Raw genomic sequence first — 23,146 nt, forward strand, 5'->3', positions numbered from 1 at the left:
CTCCTGGCCTCAAGTGATCTGCCCATCTCAGCCTCCAAAAGGAGTGAGCCACTGTGCCCAGCCAAATTTATCTTTTAAAACACTTTCTATGAGTTTATTCTTTCAGAAACTTTTTTTTAACTTCTCTCCATGTTCTTTTATAGTACTGTGCTCTTGCTACATAGTTGTAATACGTCTGTGAGAAAGACACAGACTTTTAAAAAATGTTTACTTCTTTTTTACTCTAAGCCACTTTTATCTGTTTATTTTATATTTCTTTTGGTCTCCATCCTTTATATTAGAGTTTTTCATTAGATTTCTGGAAATTTTTTTTGTGTGGCTGTTCATATTTAATAGTGAGGAACAAAAAGGCTGATTGGAAGCCGAGAGCATAGGGGTGGTGCTTAACAGTGAGTTTCACAGTAGGGTCATCAGGCTGCGCTAGTTGATTGAGGAAGCTCCTATTTCAGTAACTTTAGATGTTGCTTCTAGGCTGGTCAGAGTCCCCAGAGAAGATTCTTCAAGTGTCTTGCCTTGAGAATTGAAGGCCTGGCTGCCAACACTCTGGGCGCCAAGCAGGGGAAGAATCGGGGTGGGGGAGTATGGCATGCAGCCCTCATTCGCCTGAACGCTTGTTTGCAGTATAGCACCTACTCTGAGCTGTGCCCAGTTTCTCCTGTGCAGAGAACCACTGTTTTGTGTTCTAAAGAAAATAAACCTCCAGTGTTTTGCTGGGTGGGGGAAGGGATCTGGGTCCTGACTGCTTCATAAACTTACTTTAACCAGTCATCCTCATTTTAGCACATCTGCCCCCTCCCTGCTTGTACCCTTGTTTAAGTAAAATCCTATTAATTCAAACTGATTTGTAAAACTGAGGGAAAACTTACTTTGTGGAAGTTTTATTTTTTCTTTGATTTTTTTACATGCTTTGAGTTCCCTCATGCTTCCTGTTTTTGTAATCTTAGAACAGAATGGCCTGGGACATGTGTCATATAACAGGGAGAGCATTCTGATTTGCCTGGGACATTCCCAGTCTATGCCTAATTGTTACGGGCACTCCTTTTTAGTCTTGGAAGTAAATTTGGTTGGGACAATAAAAAATACAGTTACCCTACTTAAAATCCTCAGAGTTTGGAGGTAAGAGTTTGATTTGGTTTGGTTTTGCTTATTTTTGTCATCAGATAATGACATTCTGGCTCGGTAACTGGTTTGCTCTGTAGTCCTATGAGCAGTTAGTGTTCTATGTATATCATACTATGGTTAAGCTTTCAGTAGTTTCTTAGTTAAGACCCTTATACTTTCAATTGAATTTACATTGGGACATTTTTTAGATAGTCTACATATTCTCCCATTAGACACTTACAATTATTCTGTTGAAAAGAATTTGAGAATAATTCTCTGATACTAAGTTTTCTCAACAGTCTGTTTTAGGGATACCTGAAGCAAGTCCACCAAAGACAGCTTTACAAGTAGTGAAAGATTATTAAGTCCCCTATATATTTGCTCAGTTGTTACACAGTATATTTTAAGTCTTCACCTATGCTTTGTAATGATTTAATAATATGTGTTGAATTGATCTTTTATAAGAAACAGCTAGCATGAAATGAAATCTTCTTGTCTGTTGTAGATGTCAGTACTCACTTTTTTGACAATTGATTTATCAGCGTTCCAAAATAAAAGTATGAAAACCTCAAATGATATCTCTAAGTAAATGCTACATGGGCCCACATACTTATCACTGTACTTTAGTTATGAATAGCATTATTTCCTTATAGATTGTGGTGCTATAAAATGAAGCAAGATACATATATAGAAGAACCAAGTGTCTTGGTACCTGACATCTTCTTCCTCCTCACTTGCCCAAATTCTGGGTAAAACCCTTATACCTCACAGACTATTAAAACAGATAAATGACAATATATGAAAAAGTGCTCTGTAAACTGTATTCTACAGACATTACTTTCATACTTCCTGACATTTCTTCCATATTTACTTTGAAAGCCGCTTGCTGTTTCGTTTGCCAGTAGACTCATGTGAATTAAAAAAAGAACAAATTCAATTACTTTAACACCTTGTATTTAAAGTAGGATATTACTGAGAGTTTGGAAGATCCAAGACTGTAGTTTTTGATCTTTCCACATAGAAAACTTTTTAAAAAATGACAGCTAGGTATCATTTGTAAAATGTAATTGTATGAGATTATTGTATAGCTAATTTATATTATTAAGGCAATATAGACTAGATATGAAAAACATAATAGTAGATACAGAGTGGTTACCCTGAATAAATTAAAGAATAAACTTGATCTGTTGTAGATTCTTCTTGCCTTCATATTTATCCATGAAGAATATGGGCATTTCCTTGAACTTCCATAATAAAATAGAACATCCATATAAAATAGAATGTATTTCCAGTTGCTCTTGTCCAAAAAATGAACATTCATATTTAGATACCCCCTTTTAATAATTTATTGAAATGACATAAAAATAGGTTCAACTACTTGATAAACAAATGGTGATAGACAGTAGAGTTCAGGCAAGTCTGTTACAGAGTTACATTACCATGTTAGATCCAGTGAAAGTACTTTTATGTAATTAATAGACTTGAAAGAAAATTATGGAATTATTTTCTTATCAGATAGATTTTATTTATATTTATAATTGATGCATGTTCAGCACTTATTAAATATAAGTGCATTTTTTAAATACATTTTTGTGTGAATGGGCAAATAAGATGCATAGATATTTTATCAGTTTTCTACATAGGCAATAATATTACTGTTCTAAAAATATATATTCCTCCAATATAGAAAAGTTACTAGTCTAGACATAGTAAACTTCCTTCTTTAAAACAGAAGTTCTTAATTAAAGTTATTTCCAGTTAGTTATTAGATCAAGTAGTATATTTAATACTTAGATACAACAGACATACAATCTTATAATATGAGCTCTACCAGTATTGTCAAAGAATGTCAGAGGAGAGCGACTTATAACTCATTTAAACCAGCTTCATCCTTTTGTAGATGAAAAACTTAAAGCCCAGGATAATATCTTAATTTTTCATTTCACTATGTACTATATTAACAATATAAATTCCTAAAATCATGCACAGTAAAAGATGCCTTAAATACAAGCATGCCTTGTTTTATTGTGCTGCACTTTACTGTACTTCATAGATACTGCATTTTATATAAATTGAAGGCTTATGGCTGGGGTGGGGAACTGGTGGCCTTCTAAGTCATTAAGTGTGGCCTTTTGACTGAATCCAAATTTTACAGAACAAATCCTTTTTATTTTTATTAATACATTTTTGTCCTTCTTTTATATTTTTATTTTTAAAATGAACATATTTAAAATAAGTTTCAACGGATTAATCCTCCCAGATTGACTGGCACAATTAGAACATTAGTAAGCCATAAGGACTAAATTGACAGCTGCTACGCTTATGATTTAGTTCTAACTTCCCCTGCCTGACTGGTACCACTACCACATGAGGCTGGTTGGGGAGAATTTATGGGGATGGGGTATGCTAGTCTGTTATCAGCTTTTGACAGCAGTGCACTATGTTTCAGTTTGAAGTGGAATTTGTGAATAGTTGCACAGCTCGACGGTATTTTTTAATTCTGTCTGCTTAACAGCCTACCATGTCAAAGAAGACCAAGAGAACACTGAAGGAAGAAAACAGATTTTTTATGAGGATTGGGAATTGAAATAGTATCTTGTTTCTGCTAAAGATAAGATGATTTGCTTGCTTTGTAATACTGCAGTATCAACGTTAAAGAAATTCGGTGCTCATCAGCATTATAGCACTCAAAAGGACCACAAATATTTTAAATTAGAGGGAGGTGCTTGAAAGGTTGTATTGCAGAAATTAAAAGGTGAAAAGCAAAAGCAAAGACAACTCTTTCAAGCAGCAATAAGACGTGGAAATAATGCTACTGAAGCAACTTATAAAGTAGCTTATATACTTGGGGGAAAAAAGGGAAGCCATTCAGTGATGTAGAAATTGTTAAAGAATGCATTGTCAAAGTTGTAGGATGCCCTAGACCTTGATAATGTTTCAAAGTACAAACAACTGCCTCTGTCAAGGAGAACCATAACTGATTCCCAGCATGAATTAGCTTTCAACTTAACAGAACAACTTCATGTAATACTTCAAAGGAAAATATGTATTATTCAGTCACTTTGGATGAATCAACTGATACTACTGGCTCAGTGCAGGTTTATACTTCATTCGGGTCATAACAAGATCTTCTTTGCTGCAAAGAGTTACACTTTGGGCACTCACAGGAATAGATATCTTCAACAATTTTCAAGATAAATGTCAAGAAGTTGGACTGAATTTGGTAAATTTAGTGAGTGTATGTGCAGGTGATGCACCTTTCCATGACAGGAAAACATGAACAGTTTATTGCACAGGTAAAAAAAAGGATTAACAAATCCAGATGCGCTTATTTCTTTTCATTGTATCACTTGCATCAGCAAAATCTCTGGGCTAAAGCTACTATTTTAAGTGACACTTTGCAACAAGTTATAAGTATTGTTGACTGGATTCATGCAGGGCATGGTCAGTTTTGTAACATGCTAAAGTTGAACTATGAGATAATCAGTGTGGATATGCCATATCCTTGTAAAGCGTGTTGGCTATAGCGGGGACAGGTGTGAGCCAAAATGTTATCTCTGCCAGAACAGACAGTTAAATTTTATGAAGAAGAGAGTTAGCAATGTGAATTATCGAAAGAAGATTTCTATAGGAATGCAGCATTTCTGTGTGATATGTCAAAACAAAATGACTTGAATACTACTTTGCAAGGTAAAACTAAGTCTATATATGATATGTGGCAAAAAATTCAAGTGTTTCGAAAAAAGCTATCTTTTTTCAAAACATTTCTTCAAAAGGAAATTTGGGGTGAACATTTCACCCAGTTAGCAAAGGTCATAGATGAGCAGGATATTTGCGAATCATTTGAAGAATATGCATCTCTTATATAGCTATTAATTGGAGAATGTAATGAAAGGTTCACTGACTTTGAGAATCATGACATCACACTCAAATTAGCATTTCAGCCTTACCTAGTTGATACCAGGTAAGGTATTTTTTTTTTGAGACAGAGTCTCACTCTGTTGCCCAGGCTAGAGTGAGTGCCGTGGCATCAGCCTAGCTCACAGCAACCTCAAACTCTCGGGCTTAAGCGATCCTACTGCCTCAGCCTCCTGAGTAGCTGGGACTACAGGCATGCACCACCATGCCCGGCTAATTTTTTCTATATATATATTTTTTTAGTTGTCTGGCTAATTTCTTTCTATTTTTAGTAGAGACGGGGTCTCGCTCTTGCTCAGGCTGGTCTCGAACTCCTGAGCTCGAGCGATCCTCCCGCCTTGGCCTCCCAGAGTGCTAGGATTACAGGCGTGAGCCACTGCGCCCGGCCAGTAGATGACATTTTAAAGTCATGTTTGATGCTAAGAAAGATCCAGTTGAAATATGGAAAAATGCAGTAAAATACCCACACCTTAGGCAACATGTTCGAAAAATGCTTTCTTGCTTTTCAACCACTTATTGCTGTGAATCTACCTAACCTAAATTAAGACACCCTTAAGGTCACAAATGACTGATACCCATCTAGAGGATCAACTGAAACTGTGGACCTCCATGCTGCTACCAAATATTCAAATGCTTTCCAACAAAAAGCAGACACAACAAAATCATTAAAAGGTTAGGTAACTTTAAAATTAAATAGTTTTCATTTTTTGAAATTATTAAGTACATAGTAGTTATATTTTTACAAAATAATGTACATTTTTACATATATCTAATTGAAGTTTCTTGAATTCAGCCTTATTTGATTACAGCTAAATTAATGTGGCCTTGCAACATGAAAAGGTTTCCCACTCCTGGTTTATGGCAACCCTGCATTGAGCAAGTCTATTGTCATTTTTCTAACATCTCACTTCATGTCTCTGTCACATTTTGGTAATTATCACAATATTTCAAACGTTGTCATTATTACTATATCTGTTATAATCTGTGATCAGTGATCTTTGATGTTGTTACCATTGCAGTTGTTTTGGGCCACCACAAACTGCTCAATATAAGACAGCAAACGTAGTAAATGTGTGTATTCTCACTGTTCCACCCCTGCCTATGTCTCTCTCCCTCTCCTCCAGCTTCCCTGTTCCCTGAGACGCAACAGTATTAAAATTAGGCCAATTAATAACTCTATAAAATGGCTTCTAAGTGTCCAAGTGAAAGGAAGAGTAGCACATCTCTCACTTTAAGTCAAAAGCTAGAAATGATTAAACTTAAGAAGGCGTGTCAAAAGTTGAAGTAAGATGAAAGCTAGGCCTCTTGTGCCAAACAACTGGCCAGCTTGTCAATGTAAAGGAAAAGTTCTTGAAGGCAGTTAAAAGTACTACTCCAGTGAACACACACGAATTATAAGAAAGTAAAACAGCCTTATTGCTGATATGGAAAAAGTTTTAGTGGTCTGGATAGAAGATCAAACCTGCTACAACATTCCCTTAAGCCAAAACCTAATTAAGAGTAAGGCCCTAAGTCTCTTCAGTTCTCTGAAGGCAGAGATAGGTGAGAAAGCTGCAGAAGAAAAGTCTGAAGCTAGCAGAAGTTGATTCATGAAGTTTAAGGAAAGAAACCATTTTCGTAACATAAAAGTGCAAGGTGAAACAGCAAGTGCTGGTGTAGAAGCTGCAGCAAGTTAGCCAGAAGATCTAGCTAAGATCACTGATGAATGTGGAACAACAGATTTTCAATGTAGACAAGATAGCTTTATACTATATTAGAGAAAGAGGCCATCTAGGACTTTCATATAGCTAGAGAGAAGTCACAGCCTGGCTTCAAAGCTTCAAAAGACTGACTGGCTCTCATTAGGAGCTAATTTAATTAATGCAGCTGGTGACTCTAAGTTGAAGCCAATGCTCATTTACCATTCAAAAAATTTTAGAGTGCTTAGGAATTACATTGACTCTACTCTGCCTGTACTCTATAATGGAACAACAAAGGCTAGATAACAGCACATCTTTTTATAGCATGGTTTACTGAATATGTTAAGCCCACTGTTGAGACATACTACTCAGAAAAAAAATTATTTTTGAAACTATTACTGCTCATTGATAATGTAGCTGTCACCCAAGAATTCTGAAAGAGGTGTACAAGGAGATTGTTGTTTTCATGTCTGCTAACATAACTCCTCAGGGATCGAGGAGTAACTTGACTTTCAAGTCTTATTATTTAAGAATTACATTTCATAATGCTATATCTGCCATAGATAGTGATTCCTCTGATGAATCTGGGCAAAGTAAATTAACCTTCTGGAAAGGTTTCACCATTCTAGATGTTATTAAGAACATTTGTGATTCATTGAAGGAGGTCAGAATACTAATATCAACATGAACATTTGTTTGGAAAGAAGTTGATCCCAGCACTCATAGATGACTGAGAGGTTCAAGATTTTATTGGAGGAAGTAACTTCAAATGTGGTGAAATAGCAAAAGAACTAGAATTAGAAGTGGAACCTGAAGATGTGACTGAATTGCCGCAAGCTCATGATAAAACTTGAACAGATAAGGAGTTGCTTCTTATAGATAAGCAAAGAGTGGTTTCTTGAGATGGAATGTACCTCCCAGTAAAGATGCTGTGAACATTGTTGAAATGACAACAAAGGATTTGGAATATTACATAAAGTTACCTGATAAAGCAGTGGCAGGGTTTGAGAGGATTGACTCCAATTTTGAAAGAAGTTCTCCTATGGGTACAATGCTATCAAACAGCGTCACCTGCTACAGATAAATCTTTTGTGAAAGGCAGATTGATGCAGCAAACTTCACTGTTGTCTTATTTTAAGAAATAGACGCAGCCACTTCAGCCTGAAGCAAGTACCACGCGGGTCAGTCAGCTGCCGTCAGCACTGAGGCGAGGCTCTCCACCAGCAAAAATACTACAGCTTGTTGGAGGTTCAGATGATCGTTAGCATTTTTTAGCAATAAAGTATTTTTTAAGTTATGTACATTTTTTAGATATAATACTAATGTACACTTAATAGATTACAGTAGAGTGTAAACATAAATTTTATATGCATTGAGAAACCAAAAAATACACGTGACTCACTTTTTTGCAATATTTGCATTATTGCAGTGGTATGGAACCAAACCCGTAATGTCTCTGAGGCATGCCTGCATTGATTTTGGGGTTACAAATGCGTTTTAGTAAGTAGATGAATTTGCAAATACAGAATCCATGAGTAATAAGGATCACTTGTAATTAGTGCTTTATGTCTTCTTTGAAACAGCTAAGAAACGAGTTACACTGTCTTTTATATTTACCAATGTAATTAATTTTACCAGTGCTTTTTATTTCTTTGTGTGGATACTGTCTAGTGTCCTTTCATTTCAGCCTTTAGTAGTAATATTTCTTGTAGTCTGGTCTGCTAGTGACAAATTCTTGCAGTGTTTTTTTAATCTGGGAATGTCTTAATTTCTCCATATTGACGTATAGTTTTGTTGGATAAAGAATTCTTTGTAGGCCGGGCGTGGTGGCTCACGCCTATAATCCTAGCACTCTGGGAGGCTGAGGCGGGTGGATCGTTTGAGCTCAGGAGTTTAAGACCAGCCTGAGCAAGAGCAAGACCCTGTCTCTACTAAAAATAGAAAGAAATTATATGGACAGCTAAAAATATATATAGAAAAAATTAGCTGGGCATGGTGCCGCATGCCTGTAGTCCCAGCTACTCGGGAGGCTGAGGCAGGAGGATCGCTTGAGCCCAGGAGTTTGAGGTTGCTGTGAGCTAGGCTGATGCCACGGCACTCTATCCCAGGCAACAGAGTGAGACTCTGTCTTAAAAAAAAAAAAAAAAAAAAGAATTCTTTGTTAACAATCTTTTTTTTTCAGCCTTTCAGTATGTCCTCTCGCCACTTTCTGATCTCTGTGGTTTCTAATCCAGTATCAGCTATGAATCTTATGGAGGCTCCCTGTCCCTAATGAAGATAGCATTTTCTCTCGCTCCTTTCAAGATCTCTTCATCTTTGACTTCTGACAGATTCACTATGATGTGTCTGAGTGTGAATCTCTGCATTTACTTAGCACTTGTTGAACTTCTTAGATGGGTGGATTGTTTGTTATCAAATTTAAGAAGTATTTGGTCATTATTTTTTCACATATGCCTTTTTCTTTGCTTCTGGGACTCCCGTTATGATATGTTGTTAATCTTCCTGGCATCCCTCAGGTCACTGAAATACTGTTCACTTTTTTTTGTATCTCTCTTTTTTTCTGTCCTTCAGATTGGATAATCTCAACTGACCTATTGTCAATTTTGCTGATTGTTTCTTCTGCCAGCTGAAATTGTTGTTTAGCCCCTCTAGTAAATTTTTCATTCAATTTATTATACTTTTCAACTCCAAAATTTGTTTTTCTTCTTTATTATTTTTCTCTCTCAATATTTTCTTTGTTAAGACTACCATTCTTATACTGTAATACTGTAATTCTTTAGACATGATTTCCTTTAGTTTTCTTAATTGTAGTAAAATACATATGACATAAAAATTGCCATCTTTACCATTTTTAAGTATTATAGTATACTATAATACTATAAACAGTATTATATTTAAATAGTATAATTAGAAGTTGGGCACCGTAGTGCACACCTGTATTCCCAGCTACTCGGGAGGCTGAGGCAGGAGAATTGCTTGAGTTCAGGAGTTTGAGTCCAGCCTGGGCAACATAGCAGGACCTTGTCTCTTAAAAAAGAAAAAAAAAAAAACAAAAAACGATATATACATGCATATACACACACATACACACACATATGCATATATTTATAAATAAAATCAGAATCCCCTACCCTTAATGGTTTGTTGTTTTTGCTTTTGTTGTTTAACACTTGGGCAGATACTTTACAACTCTGCCTTAGCCTTTACTTCCTATTTTTATAGAGCCTCTGTCTGCCCGAGATGAGCTTTTAGGGCCTTCTCAGATATTTTCTGGTCATGCTTAGGGCCCTGCACATTCACATGGCTGTCTAGATTCTCAGGGATATGTCAGAGCTTTTCAAAGCCCTCCCTCCTCATGAATATCTCATTCCCTATTTTTGACAAATGGTGATAAAGCAGTTCTCACAGAGTGTTCTCTGAGTTAGATCAAATAAAGATATGGAGCTTTTCTAAGGAACTGCCAGACAGGCCAAATAGTGACAGTCTCTGGGGGTGGAGCTTTTAGGAGCTCTAATCCTCTCCTTCCCCCTAAAGTGGTTGCTAGGCTATTGGTTTTTATAGCTACTGTTGTGTGAGACTATTGGTTTTCAGGGATACTGTGAACTTGGGAGAAAGGGATGAGAGTAAAGCAAGTTAAAATACCAAAATGCTTGTTCTGTTCATCAAGATTCAGCTGCTTTTCTTAAATAAGCACTCCTCAGATTGTTGCAAGTTAATACGTAGCATTCTGAAAAAGTTGATTTTGACAATTTTTGCCAGTGCTTTCATTGCTTTTCTGAAAGAGCATTTTTTCACAGTTCCTTACTCTGCCTTTCTAGAAGTGCTTCCTCCCACATTTAGTTTTAATTTTGTGCTTACGTGACTTCAGTGCTTTCTTCTGATCCTTTTATTTTATCCTTTGTTCAGCTGGAATATATCTTTAGATTACTTTTTTCAAAGATTTGTGTGGGGGCTGTATTTGAGTTCTTTTATATTTGAGAAGGCTTCTTTGTTGTTTGCACTGGTAACCTCCACATTTTGTTCATATACCCCATTGGCAAAATATTTTTGAAAATATATTCCCATATATATGTAAATATAATATATTAATATATATGTAAAATATGGGTGTTGTAGTCTGCTAAGGCAGCCATAATAAAATACCACAGACTGGGTAGCTTTAAAAAACAAACAAATGCAGAAATTTATTTTCTCATAGCTTTGGAGGCTAGAAGTCCAAGCAAGATCAAAGTGTCCACAGGTTTGATTTTTTCCTGAGGCCTCTCTCCTCAGCTTATAGATGGCTGCCTTACCACTGTTTCCTCACACGGCCTTCCTTCTGTGTGTGTGCATCCCTGCAGGCTTCCTCTTGTAAAGACACCAGTCATATTGGATTAGGACCCCACCCTTAACCTCATGTAACCCTGATTACCTTCTTAAAGGCCCTATTTCCAACTACAGTCACATAGAGGGTTAGGGCTTCAACATACGAATTTTGAGGGAGTACAATTCAGTGTATAATAAAGGATGTATATGTACCAGTATACCAATATTTTGTACACAGAATAAATTTTAAGAGATAAGGTAATTATATTTTTAGTGAAAGTAATGTGTTCTAATAAGTGTTTTTACTTCATAATATGGCTATCAAATCTTTATTCTAGAAATAAAAGTATCAACTCTATCAATTTTTTTGTTGTTTCTACCTTTGCCTATATTATCTTTAATGATATTTTGCAGGAATATTTTTAAGCCACTCCATTCATCCACGTATAATGTATGAAGACATGTCAGGCACACAGGACTGCAGTGTGCTGTTGTCACAGTGGGGGTGCGTGAACGAGGGCACCACAGCCAGCCCCTCCCATATGGAGTGTCTCCTCTTAGCATACCTCACATGTGTGACATATGTACCGAGTGAGGGCATCAATCCCATTTTGTATATTAAATATTTAAAAAGCTAATTTCTTTCTGGTATTTATAGGTAAAAATGATTATAAATAATATTTTCTACTTGCACTTTGATGGATCATTTTCTGCTTTTGTGACCACCGGTCTAAATAGATAAACAAATGTCATCACAGTTGTATAGCAGGTTCACAGGTGCTTGTTTTGTTATCATGCTTCAGCTCTTATGTATGTTACATATATTTGCTATATTCAAGATTTAAAAATATTTTAAACTAGCGATAATTCTGCATGAACATTATATAGGTGTTATTCTAATAACATTCTATCCTTTTTTATTGCACAGGAGTCTAAACCTTTTCAATCTACAGTGTCAAGTTTTCTAGAATATTTGGTTATTTCTTTAGTTATTCCCTATTTTAATTTGTTGAAACCTCTTTAGTTATATCAATTAGCTATGAATTGAATCTCTCAATTTTCCTATATGTATCTCTACATGGCTCTAATGCCTTTTTCTTCTGTGTCTTAAACATTTTTCTCATTTGTCCTTATTACTGATGTAATTTCTATGGTTGAGGATATAGAGGCAAAAGAAACTCAGTTTCTCCTGCTAAATTCTTACAACACAGAATGCTTCAGACACCAGGTACATGGGGGTTTCTCCCCACACACTAAACAAGCAGTCCTTCAGCAGTGGGCATCAGCTGTGCATCCTCAACTCAGTTCTGGCAGCGTCACTTCCTACAGGTTTAGAGCTCAGTCCCACAAAACTGCCCCACTTCAGACGCCAGTTGCAAGTCTGGGCTTCTGGAATTTGTGACCAAAGAGCTATAAATTGAGGTTCCCACAAACCCCTCCTCAGGTTCAGTTAATTTGCTAAAGCAGATCACAGAACTCAGAGAAGCAATTTACTTACATTTACTGATGTATTACAAAGAATATTTTCAAGGACACAAATGAACAGCACAGGAGCTTGCATCCCCGTGGAATTGGAGTCCACCAGTCTCCCAACACGCAGACATGTTCTTGTTCACCTTCCTGGAAGCCCCTTACCTCAGTCCTTTTAGGTTTTATGGAGGTTCTATGACATATGCATGACTGATTAGATCATTGGCCATTGGTGATCAGCTCAATCTTTAGCCCCTTTCCCCTGCCCAGAGGTTGGGGGCAGGGGAGAGGGCTGAAAAGTCCCAACCCTTTAATCATGCCTTGGTCTTTCCTGTGACCAGCCCCATCCTGAAGCTATCTAAGGGCTGCCAGCCACCAGTCAATCATTAGCATACAAAATGATATTTATTCCAAGGATTTTGGGAGTTGCATGCCAGGAAACAAAGGGATGAACACCAAATATATATTCTTCAATATCACAATAGCATTATTATAATTGTATGTGGCTTCCAGAGCTGATTTTAGTTATTTTATCTTTATTTTTACTTTGTTATGGAAAATTTCAACCATAACAAAAGTATAGAAAATAGTATGATGAAACCTATAAATTTATCACCCAACTTTAATACCTTGTTTCATCTATTCCTTCCCATTCTCCTTTACCCCACCCCTGATTATTTTGAAGCCAATCCCAGACATCATATCTTTTCATAAATATTGCAGTTTCTATCTCTAAAAGATCCAGACTTTTAGAAAACACAACCATTTTAGCATACCTAAAAATGATAGTTACCTAGTCATTTGTAATGAATCGTATATTCTTGGATTGCCTACAAACATCTGTAGTTCTTCCCTTGACAGAAATTATTATTGAACAGTTCTCTGTATGTTCCTCCTCCGAGTTTATCTCACCTCTGACTTCACGTTCCTAGGTATAAAGTGTCATATCAGAGCTATTTCCATTCCCAGTCATACTCTTTAGCTAGGAATTACAGCCCTAGTATTCATAGAGAAAAACATTGTCATTGGGGAGAAGAGAGGAAAAACAGCTCTAATCATTCTTGAAAGCAAGCCTGTATGTGGGCGAGTTGGGCACTGACGCCTGGCTCTGATGTTAGGGTACGCAGCAGAGGTTTAATGGCTACAGAGTTCTTACTGTGATTTTTGTCCCTCTGTGGACTCACCAGTTTGCCTTGAGGCTTCATCTGAGTAGTGATTACTAGAAATTCTTCTTTTCTGGCTGAATATTGATCAGTATTTCCGATGCTGTTTAAATTCTACATATCTTTTTGTGTTTTCCTAAATAAAAGATGGAGGCAGACAAACTGAGCATGTTAAATTAAGTTTAGCCTGAAGCTGCCTCCATACGTATTTTAAGTTCAGCCTAAAGGTTTCTCCATACGTAGTGAACTGTAACTAACTTGATGTCTGACCAGACTGTAACCTGCTCTTGTACCAATCACAGCATTTTGGCCAATCACAGGCGACCAACTGTTGATACCGTGTTCAAATAAGGCAAACCCCCAGCTGTACTCAACCCAGCTATTTCTGTACCTCACTTCTGTTTTCTGTGTGTCACTTTCCTTTTTCTGTCCGTAAATATGATCCAACCATGTGGCAGCCCCGTGGTCACTCTAAAACTATTTTGGTTCTGGGGGCCACCTGATTCTCAAATCATTCTTAGCTCAGTGAAACTCTTAAATTTGTCTAAAGTTTTTAGTCTAACAGGTATCACTAATTTTTTCTCCTGATAACCTAAGCAATGCACTTTAGAAGACCTCATTCATAGTTCAGAAACATTGCTTTATTAGTTTTCCTGCTTTTTAAAAATCCAGTGTCTTAAAATTTTAAGGGGAAAAAAATTACTTCAACTAAAGGTCTAACAGCCATTTCTAAAACATATCCAACATATATGCATTAAATTTAATTAGAGCCATTAAAGAATAGGTTTTTCCTTAACTACTGTTAAAGAAAAAATTATACATGGCACTTATTAAAGATGGTAAGGATGACTGTATTCAAAGAGATATAAGAACAGTTATAGTGGGATCTCACAGTAGTGGGGAGCGGTGGGGGTCAGTAATGGAAAGTTTCTAAGAGGAAACATCAGGGGTAAGGGGTTCTCACTAGAACGACACAACAAAGCTCTTGCTGAAGGCAGCAGACCAGGGTGATAAGATCCTGAGGGTGGGGGTGAGGGCAGATACCAGACTGACTTAGCAAGATTCTTGCTCAGAATGGATTTTGTAAAGACAGAGAGGGAAGCCCAAGGTTGGGCCTCCTTGAGCAGAGGACTCAGAGGAGCCTGACTAAAGTTTTGGTCAAAGGAGAGAGTTTTTGTCACTAGATAATGGTTTTAACTAAAATTGGTACATTTTCCATGTATAGATTAACAGCTTTTAGATAATTGGGTAGACAGTAGGATTACTTTTAACCAATTCTATACTGGCCATAATTAGTCTTCTTTGATGACTTAAAAGTACCTTATTTTTTATAACATTAAACATTATTAAGTCCTGTGATAATACAAAATTAGAGCTTTCTGGAAATTGTGTTCTAGATAAACAGTGAGCTTCCAGTAATAATTAGTGTTTAACAAAATTCAAGATTTGTTTTTTTCAGGCCAGGCGCAGTGGCTCACACCCGTAATCCTAGCACTCTGGGAGGCCAAGGCAGGAGGATCCCTTGAGTTTGGGAGTTCGAGACCAGCCTGAGCAAGAGCGAGACCCTGTGTCTACTAAAAATAGAAAAATTAGCCAGGTGTCATGGTATGCACCTGTGGTTCCAGCTACTTGTGAGGCTGAGGCAGGAGGTTTGCTTAAGCCCAGGAGTTTGAGGTTGCTGTGAGCCAGGCTGACACCACGGCACTTTAGCCTGGGCGACAGAACAAGACTCTGTCTCAAAAACAGAAAAGAAAAAAAAAAAGATTTGGGTTTTTTTTTCCCAAAACATCATAATATTCAAATAAAATTCAAGATTGTATGTAAAGGGCCTTGAATTACGACTGACTTGTGTGTATTTTTAAGAATAGGTAGAACTGTAGAAAGAGAATTAATAGGAAAAGCTGCTTATATAGTAAAATGGTGATTGTTAAGTATTTTAGTCATTTTGTTTCCTTTTTGATTATGTGTATCAACCCTATTTATAGTAATCTGGTGTAAGTGAAAGTGGTAATATGTTTAAGGCTTAGAACATGCAGAAGGCCCTTGGTGTCTTATTTAAAGTCCTATGTAGGCCTCTTAGCAGTCGGTGCCCACACCTTAACGCATTTGAGCAATAACCTAAAGAAGATATAGTCTCTTTAACACACAGTTGCTCACTTTAAGAATCTGGTAAATTATCTAATGTATCTAAGTATCTAATTAAATATTTTTAAGAGCTATTGATGTTTTATAAGCAGCAAGGTTTTGCTGTAAGGCATTTTTTTTTTTTTTTTTGAGACAGAGTCTCACTCTGTTGCTGTGGCGTCTGCCTAGCTCACAGCAACCTCAAACTCCTGGGCTCAAGCGATCCTCCTGCCTCAGCCTCCCGAGTAACTGAGACTACAGGCATGCGCCACCATGCCCGGCTAATTTTTTCTATATATACTTTTAGTTGTCCAGATAATTTATTTCTATTTTTAGTAGAGACAGGGTCTCGCTCAGGCTGGTCTCAAACTCCTGACCTCGAGAGATCCACCCGCCTCGGCCTCCCAGAGGGCTAGGATTACAGGCGTGAGCCACCGCGCCTGGCCTGTAAGGCATTTTTAAAAAGCGAATTTTTTGCTGTGCTGTGTCAGAATATAGTAGTATAGTAATTTCTACTATTTCACTCTTATTTGGAATTCCCCTTTCAGTTAAAAGAATTTATGCCAGACTTTCCAGTGATGTTTCAGGAGGAATATACTGATTATTATTTTACTTGTTACCTAAGAATATATTTTCATAGCAGTTAATGTAGGGTGTGTTACCAAGAGGGAAATGGGTTCTTGCAGGATTGGTAACTTATTATGGCCATGAATGATTAGTAAATACTTTTAAGAACAAAGCTTGAAAGTATAATTTTTGCTTATTTGTGCTTTTATGTGTTTTCAGAAATTTTATTTATTTATATATGTTTTTTAGAGATAGGGTTTTGCTCTGTCACCCAGGCTGGGGTGCAGTGGCCTTATCATAGCTCACTACAGCCTTGAACTCCTGGCCTCAAGCAATTCTCCTGCTTCAGCCTCTGGGGTATCTGGGACTATAGGCACACATCACTGTGTCCCACTAATTTTTCTTACATTTTTTTAGAGATGGGGGTATTGGTCTGTTGCCTAGGCTGGTCTCGAATTCCTGGCCTCAAGCCATCCTCCCGCCTCAGCCTCCCAAACTGCTGGGATTATCAGCAAGAGCCACTGTGCCTGGCTTGTTTTAAGAAATTTTGATGTTGAATATGTTTTATTGTTTTGAATAAGTATTTAGAATATGGCTAATGCAAAGAATAATGCTCGAGTATTAGTGTTATCCCTTTGTTTCTCAAATTAATTATATTGAGCAGAAATGTCAGCCTTGCTAACCTGGTTTAATTTATACAGCTTTCTATTGGAACTACTAAATTTGCTTTTTTTTTGTTTTCCTGTAGGTGTTAGACCCTGAGCAAAACCATAACTTCACAGATCATTATCTAAATGTGGCCTTTGACCTTTCCCAAGTTCTTTTTATAGCTACTGCCAACACCACTGCTACTATTCCAGCTGCGTTGTTGGACAGAATGGAGATCATTCAGGTTCCAGGTACTTGACTCTTAAATTAAATGATGATTTGACATATCTTGCCTTTCTGAGCATAACTCTTTGAAATTGGTCATGCTGTAGAGTTTTGAGTGAAGTTGTTCATTTACCAACATACAGTCTTCAAAAATTCTGAGTAGGGTATATAATTCAGCTTTTACGTAGCTTCAGAGTCTGAAACAGCAAAGCTTTATTTGTTGTAACCATGACAAGAATACAGTCATGTGTCACCCAGCAACAAGGCTGTGTTCTGAGAAATGCATCATTAGGCAAGTTCATCATCGCACAGACATCATGGAGTGAATTCACACAAACCTAGATGGTACAGCCTACTACGCACCTGGGCTGTTTGGTACAACCTGTTGCTGTAGGCTACAAACCTGTACAGCATGTTACTGTACTGAATACTGTAGGCAGTTGTAACACAATGGTAGGTAGTTGTGTCTCTTAACATATCTAAACAGAAAAGATACAGTAAAAATACGATCTAAAAGATAAAAATTGGTACATCTGTGTAGGGCACTTACCATGAATGGAGCTTGCAAGACTGGAAGTTGCTCTGGTTGAGTCAGTGAGTGAGTGGTGAGTGAATGTGAAGGCCTAGGACATTGCTGTACACTACTGCAGACTCTATACACACTGTACACTTAGCCTACACTAAATTTCTTTAAAAATTTTTCTTCAGTAGTAAACTAACATTAGCTTACTGTAACTTTTTTACTTTATAAACTTTTTAATTTTTTTTAACTTCTTAAACTTTTTTGTTAAAAACTAAGACACAAATATACATTGGCCTAGACCTACACAGGGTCAGGATCGTCAATATCACTTTCTTCCACCTCTGCATCTTGTCCCACTGGAAGGTCATTGGGAGCAACAACACACAGGAGCTGTCATCTGCAGTGATAACAAGGCCTTCTTCTGGAAGACCTCCTGAAGGACCTGCCTGAGTCTGTTTTACAGCTCACTTTTTATTTAATAAGTAGAAGGAGAATGATCTAAAATAATGATAAAAAAGTATAGCAAATATATAAACCAGTTACAAGGTCATTATCAAGTATTATGCACTGTACATAATTATATGTGCTATAAGTTTATACAGCTGGCAGCACACAGTAGGTTTATTCACACCAGCAGCACCACAAACCCGTGCTAATGCTTTGCTGCAGTGTTACCATGGCTACATCGTCACTAGGTGATAGGAATTTTTCAGCTCCATTATAATGTTATAGGACCACCACTGTATATGCAGTCTGTTTTGACCAAAACGTCCTTATGTGACACATGACTGTGCGTGTTCTGTAAGACGTCAAGAATAAATTTTGACAACAATTTCAGATTTGATTTAGCATTAAAGAATGATCACTTTGTGGAAAATAAGACGTTCTTTTTTGAAACAATTTCTAAAATTACAGATAAAAAGTAATTTATTTCTTTAAAGTAGGTGTCTAAAAACAAAATATAGATCTTCACATGGTCAGTTTAGCTTTCTGTCTGTCAGATTTTTAAGTCTTCACCATCTCTCTCTGGAAAATGTTGTGTAATCATTTACTTTTCTTAAGAGGTGGTTCCTAAAGAATAATAAACTTTCTGCTTATTAAATATGGCCTCAGTTTTATATAAAAGTGCATGATGCTTTTAAATTCTCTTCTTTGTAGTTGGATCTGTCAAACACTTTCCATATTATTTATGTGTTCTCCTTTACTGGAGTGTGCAAAATAAAGTCCTTCAGTTACTAACACTAAATAAGTTCTAGTATTTTTACCTTATTTTAATTGTTCAGAATTGATATTTCTCAAAAGAGATCAAATATCACTGGGTCTTTTTAAAAATGAAAATTGAGTAGAATTTAAATGTATTTTTCCTGTTAATCTGAAATATATTTTTAAGAGAATAATAATTAGATTTCTTAATTATTTGTGAGCCCTGCAGGTTTCTATATTTAGTTTTAAAATATGGTGAAGTAAAAAGCTGCTTGTGTGTCTTTATAAGACTAAAATCAATAAGTAGTGAGATGTAACTGTCTGGAAATGCCAAATTATGACAGAAAATTCATAAGATACACTGAAGTGAAGTAAAGTAATCAGGACAGCTGCCACGAAAGTACACCTACGATGCCACCTTCTTCCTTTGGCAGATTTGGTCATCCAATCTTCTAGCTTTTCTGGTGTTTTTTAACCTCTTCTTTCCGTTCAAAAGATGTATTATCAATTCGTATTTTTAATTTTTGCTTGTTAAACAGAAAGGGGGCGTTAGTTTAAGTGGAATTTTGTCTTACAGAATTCTAAAACAAGGTAAATCTATACTCATGGAGCTTATTAAATAAGAACACGAAGTCTTTTAAATATACTGTATTTTATATATTTACTTATAAGTAAATATATAAACATGTGAAAGGAAAAAACTTTTATAGGGACATCTTAGGTTTTGTTTTGTTTTGCTGGTAAAATGTATAGTCATAGTTCTGGAAATAGCTCCTTTGGTGCCCTTCCCTTGGAACCCACCGCTTATTTAATTGAAGTGTGTGTATGTATGTGTGTGAGTTTTTCACGTATGTATCAAATATGCTAAAGAAAAGGGATACCTTTATTTTCTTATTTAAAATTTTAGAGGATTTGAGGTTAAGGAGATAATTAACTCTAATGTTTGACTGAAATTTTTTCTTTGAGAGATGTATCATTTAATCAAAAGACTTTCAAACACTGCACGTAGTAAATGCTTGTTGTTTATGAAAAAGTTGGAAATTTTAACAATTATTGATTTAGATTAAATTCCTTTATCACAATTATAGTTTTAGTTGAAATAATACTTAAATCCACTGAATCTGTATTTGATTCATTTTAAAAAGCATGGCATTGTGGGAGTCCTGTAAATAATTACGACACAAAGATCGCTTCTTTTCCAGGATACACACAAGAGGAAAAGATAGAGATTGCCCATAGGCACTTGATCCCAAAGCAACTGGAACAACATGGGCTGACTCCTCAACAGATTCAGATCCCTCAGGTTACTACTCTGGACATCATCACCAGGTTAGTTGGCCATCCTGAGGCTTCATTAATATTTAAGTCTGAAAGGGGATTATTTTACTAGCATCGCATAACATCCGTTTCTTGTTCTCCAACAACTTCCCAGCAAGCACTACCATAACTATTGACTTACACAGTGCTCTGCATTAGGCAAAAAGGCAGAAATTCATACAGAAAGCATTTAAAATATCTTTATAGCTAAAGCCAGAATTTCTGCTTTGCCACAATAGCAGTATAAGGGATTAATTTGATAAATTAAGAACGAAACGTGAAAAATATAGAGACACTTTTTATGCCCAGGATCTTGAAAGTTGTTGAATTCTTTTAAGAGGTGAGATGCTACTTTCAGGTACCTGTTTTAGGTTATTCAGATTTTCTTTTCTTGTCTTTGGCTGAGGGATTTTAAAAATCCTTAGAGTTCTGATTTTCAGAATTAACGTGGAACAATCAAGAAGGTGCTTTCCTAAGTTTACTACCAAGTGCTTAAGCCTGTAGCAAACAGTGCATAAATTATCTGAGTAATTTATAGATGCCCCGTTTGAATGGAAAATGTACCCTGTACACAGCCTCGTATAGTCTTCCTGGCCCAGTATTACGGTGCATTGCATCATCCAGAAAGGTGCCTCAAGCTGCCAAGCACTCCGCATGCTGCCCTTCTCTAGTCATACTGATTTTCAAGAGATACAAAGAATCTTTCCATTTTTAACTTTAACTTAAGAGTTTGGCCAGTCAGACTGTCTTTTGATCTATGCCAGCCTTCCTATGGGTCTATTTAGATTTATATACAAGACAGTAACTAAATCTGACCTGGGGGTTCCTTTTCTTGTATTGTGATGTACTGTGTGGATAATGCCAGGAGAAATAAATCAGGTGATTTATGTGCTGAAGTCTTCCAGCAATATCGTTATTCCATATAACACCCATGATGCCTTTGGGTAACTTTCAACAAGTTGCATCTGTAAAATATGAGTGGTGGAGAAAAAGTCATAGTTTATCTGAATCTTAGTAGTAATGATTCTGAAGAGTAATCATTATTTGTATTTCCTGATTGTTGCCTAGAGAACTATTTCTTTTTATATACTTGTTAACTCACAACATCAGATCTCAAAAGCTATGGACGTTAAGAAATCTCTGAGCAGTTTTGTTAATTTTGATAATTGTTTTTAAAAATAACACAATTAGCTGGGCATGGTGGCTCACGCCTTTAATCCCAGCAACTTTGGAGGCTAAGACTGAGGCTGAGGATCACTTGAGGCCAAAGAGTTCAAAACCAGCCTGGGCAATACAGTGAGACCCTGTCTTCAGAAAACCAAGAACAATTAGCTGGGTGTGGTGGTGGCGTCTGCTGTCCCAGCTACTTGGGAGGCTGAGGCAGAAGGATCACTTGAGCCCAAAAGTTCAAGGCTGCAGTGAGCTATGATTGCACCATTGCACTCTAGCCTAGGCCACAGATCAAGACCCATTTCTTAAAAAAAAAAGAAAAGAAAAGAAACAGAAACAAAAACAGCACAAATATTAATATATGCCACTCCAAGCACATTTGGGTATTTAGTGAATTACCAAATTTAGGACATAGAGTATCAGTTTTTGAGTTTTTCATCTTTTGGAGTGTTTCATGGGCATAGACCCTTAATGTGTCTCTCAACTCCCAGTGTTAATAGCCTACTCGAATATTTCAGGTCCCACGATGCTTAATGCTAACTAACTCTTGGTGAATGACTCTAATTGTTCCAAAGATATTATTTATATTCACTTTCCTATAATTTTCTACTTCTGCCATGTAGGAGCACCTGGAATCTAGGTATAATTCCTTCCTGTAAAGTCCTTCTGACATTAAAAAATATATATTTTGTCAGGTCTATACCCCATAAATGTTCTCTTTTTCAAGCTAAAAATTCCTATTCTCTTTACCATTCCTCTTGGCATGGTTTTAAGACTTTTCACCTTCCTGAGTTGTTTTCTGATGGATCCTATATCAATGTGCCTTTTAAAGTGAGACACCCAGAATGGAACACAATATTTCAGTTGTAGCGTAAACAGTTCTGGCATACCAGGAAAACCATACTTTTCTTACTCTGACTTTATTATTTTATGACCATATCTCTAGATTCTTAGCTTTTTAAAGATTATTCTCTTGGCTTTTTAATGAATTTTGATGGTAAGCTCTGTATGTCCCATTCTGCATTTATAGAGTTGAATTTTTTAAACCCCAAATGTCGAAGTTTGTAATTATATATATGTTATTGTTAGTTTCAGCTACCAGCAAATTGATTATTTTATCTTAATTATCATCAAATACATTAGTTTTATGTCCTCTGAAAATCAGCATTTATAGCATTTTTATGTTCCCATTATTGTGAGAAACATCAACCAGTTCTTATTTGAGCCTGGTGATTCTTCCCTTTTCAGTTTACACATAGCAAATAGGGATTGGTATGTCTAATTTTTTTTGGCCAGCTGTTAATTATATACTATCTGCATTACTTCCTAGCCCATTGTTCTAAACACATTTTTAAAAGAATATTTTTTATTGTTGTTGTCCTTACTGTTTTTGGCAAGCTCCAATTCATTCTGCACTTCTTGGCTACGTTTCTGCGTGTTCATGGCATGTTCAGGAGCTTCCTCTGCCCTTGCTTTCATCTTTTGTCCAGACCCTTTAACTTGCACTGACCCAGTAGTTGTCTAGGAAGCTCCATTGGGCTTTTGGTTTTATTTTTAAATGTTGATTTGTTTATTTTTAAGATGCCTCTCTATTTTCTTTTTCTTTTTTTTTTTTTTTTTTTGAGACAGAGTCTCGCTCTGTTACCCAGGCTAGAGTGCCGTGGCATCAGCCTAGCTCACAGCAACCTCAAACTCCTGGGCTCAAGCGATCCTCCTGCCTCAGCCTCCCAAGT

The 23,146-nt window shown here is 36.5% G+C and overlaps 1 protein-coding gene across 1 annotated transcript in view; it reads left to right on the forward strand.

Annotated features, from left to right (window-relative positions):
* Positions 1 to 23,146, forward strand: part of LONP2 (lon peptidase 2, peroxisomal) — a 102,904-nt gene that overhangs the window by 46,164 nt on the left and 33,594 nt on the right. Inside the window, exons 9-10 of the mRNA XM_045533778.1 lie at positions 17,076 to 17,226; positions 20,129 to 20,255. Coding sequence (XP_045389734.1) covers positions 17,076 to 17,226; positions 20,129 to 20,255 — 278 coding nt within the window. The remainder of the gene's footprint in view (positions 1 to 17,075; positions 17,227 to 20,128; positions 20,256 to 23,146) is intronic.

This window comes from Lemur catta, chromosome 20, assembly GCF_020740605.2.
Source record: "Lemur catta isolate mLemCat1 chromosome 20, mLemCat1.pri, whole genome shotgun sequence".
Lineage (NCBI taxonomy): Eukaryota > Metazoa > Chordata > Mammalia > Primates > Lemuridae > Lemur > Lemur catta.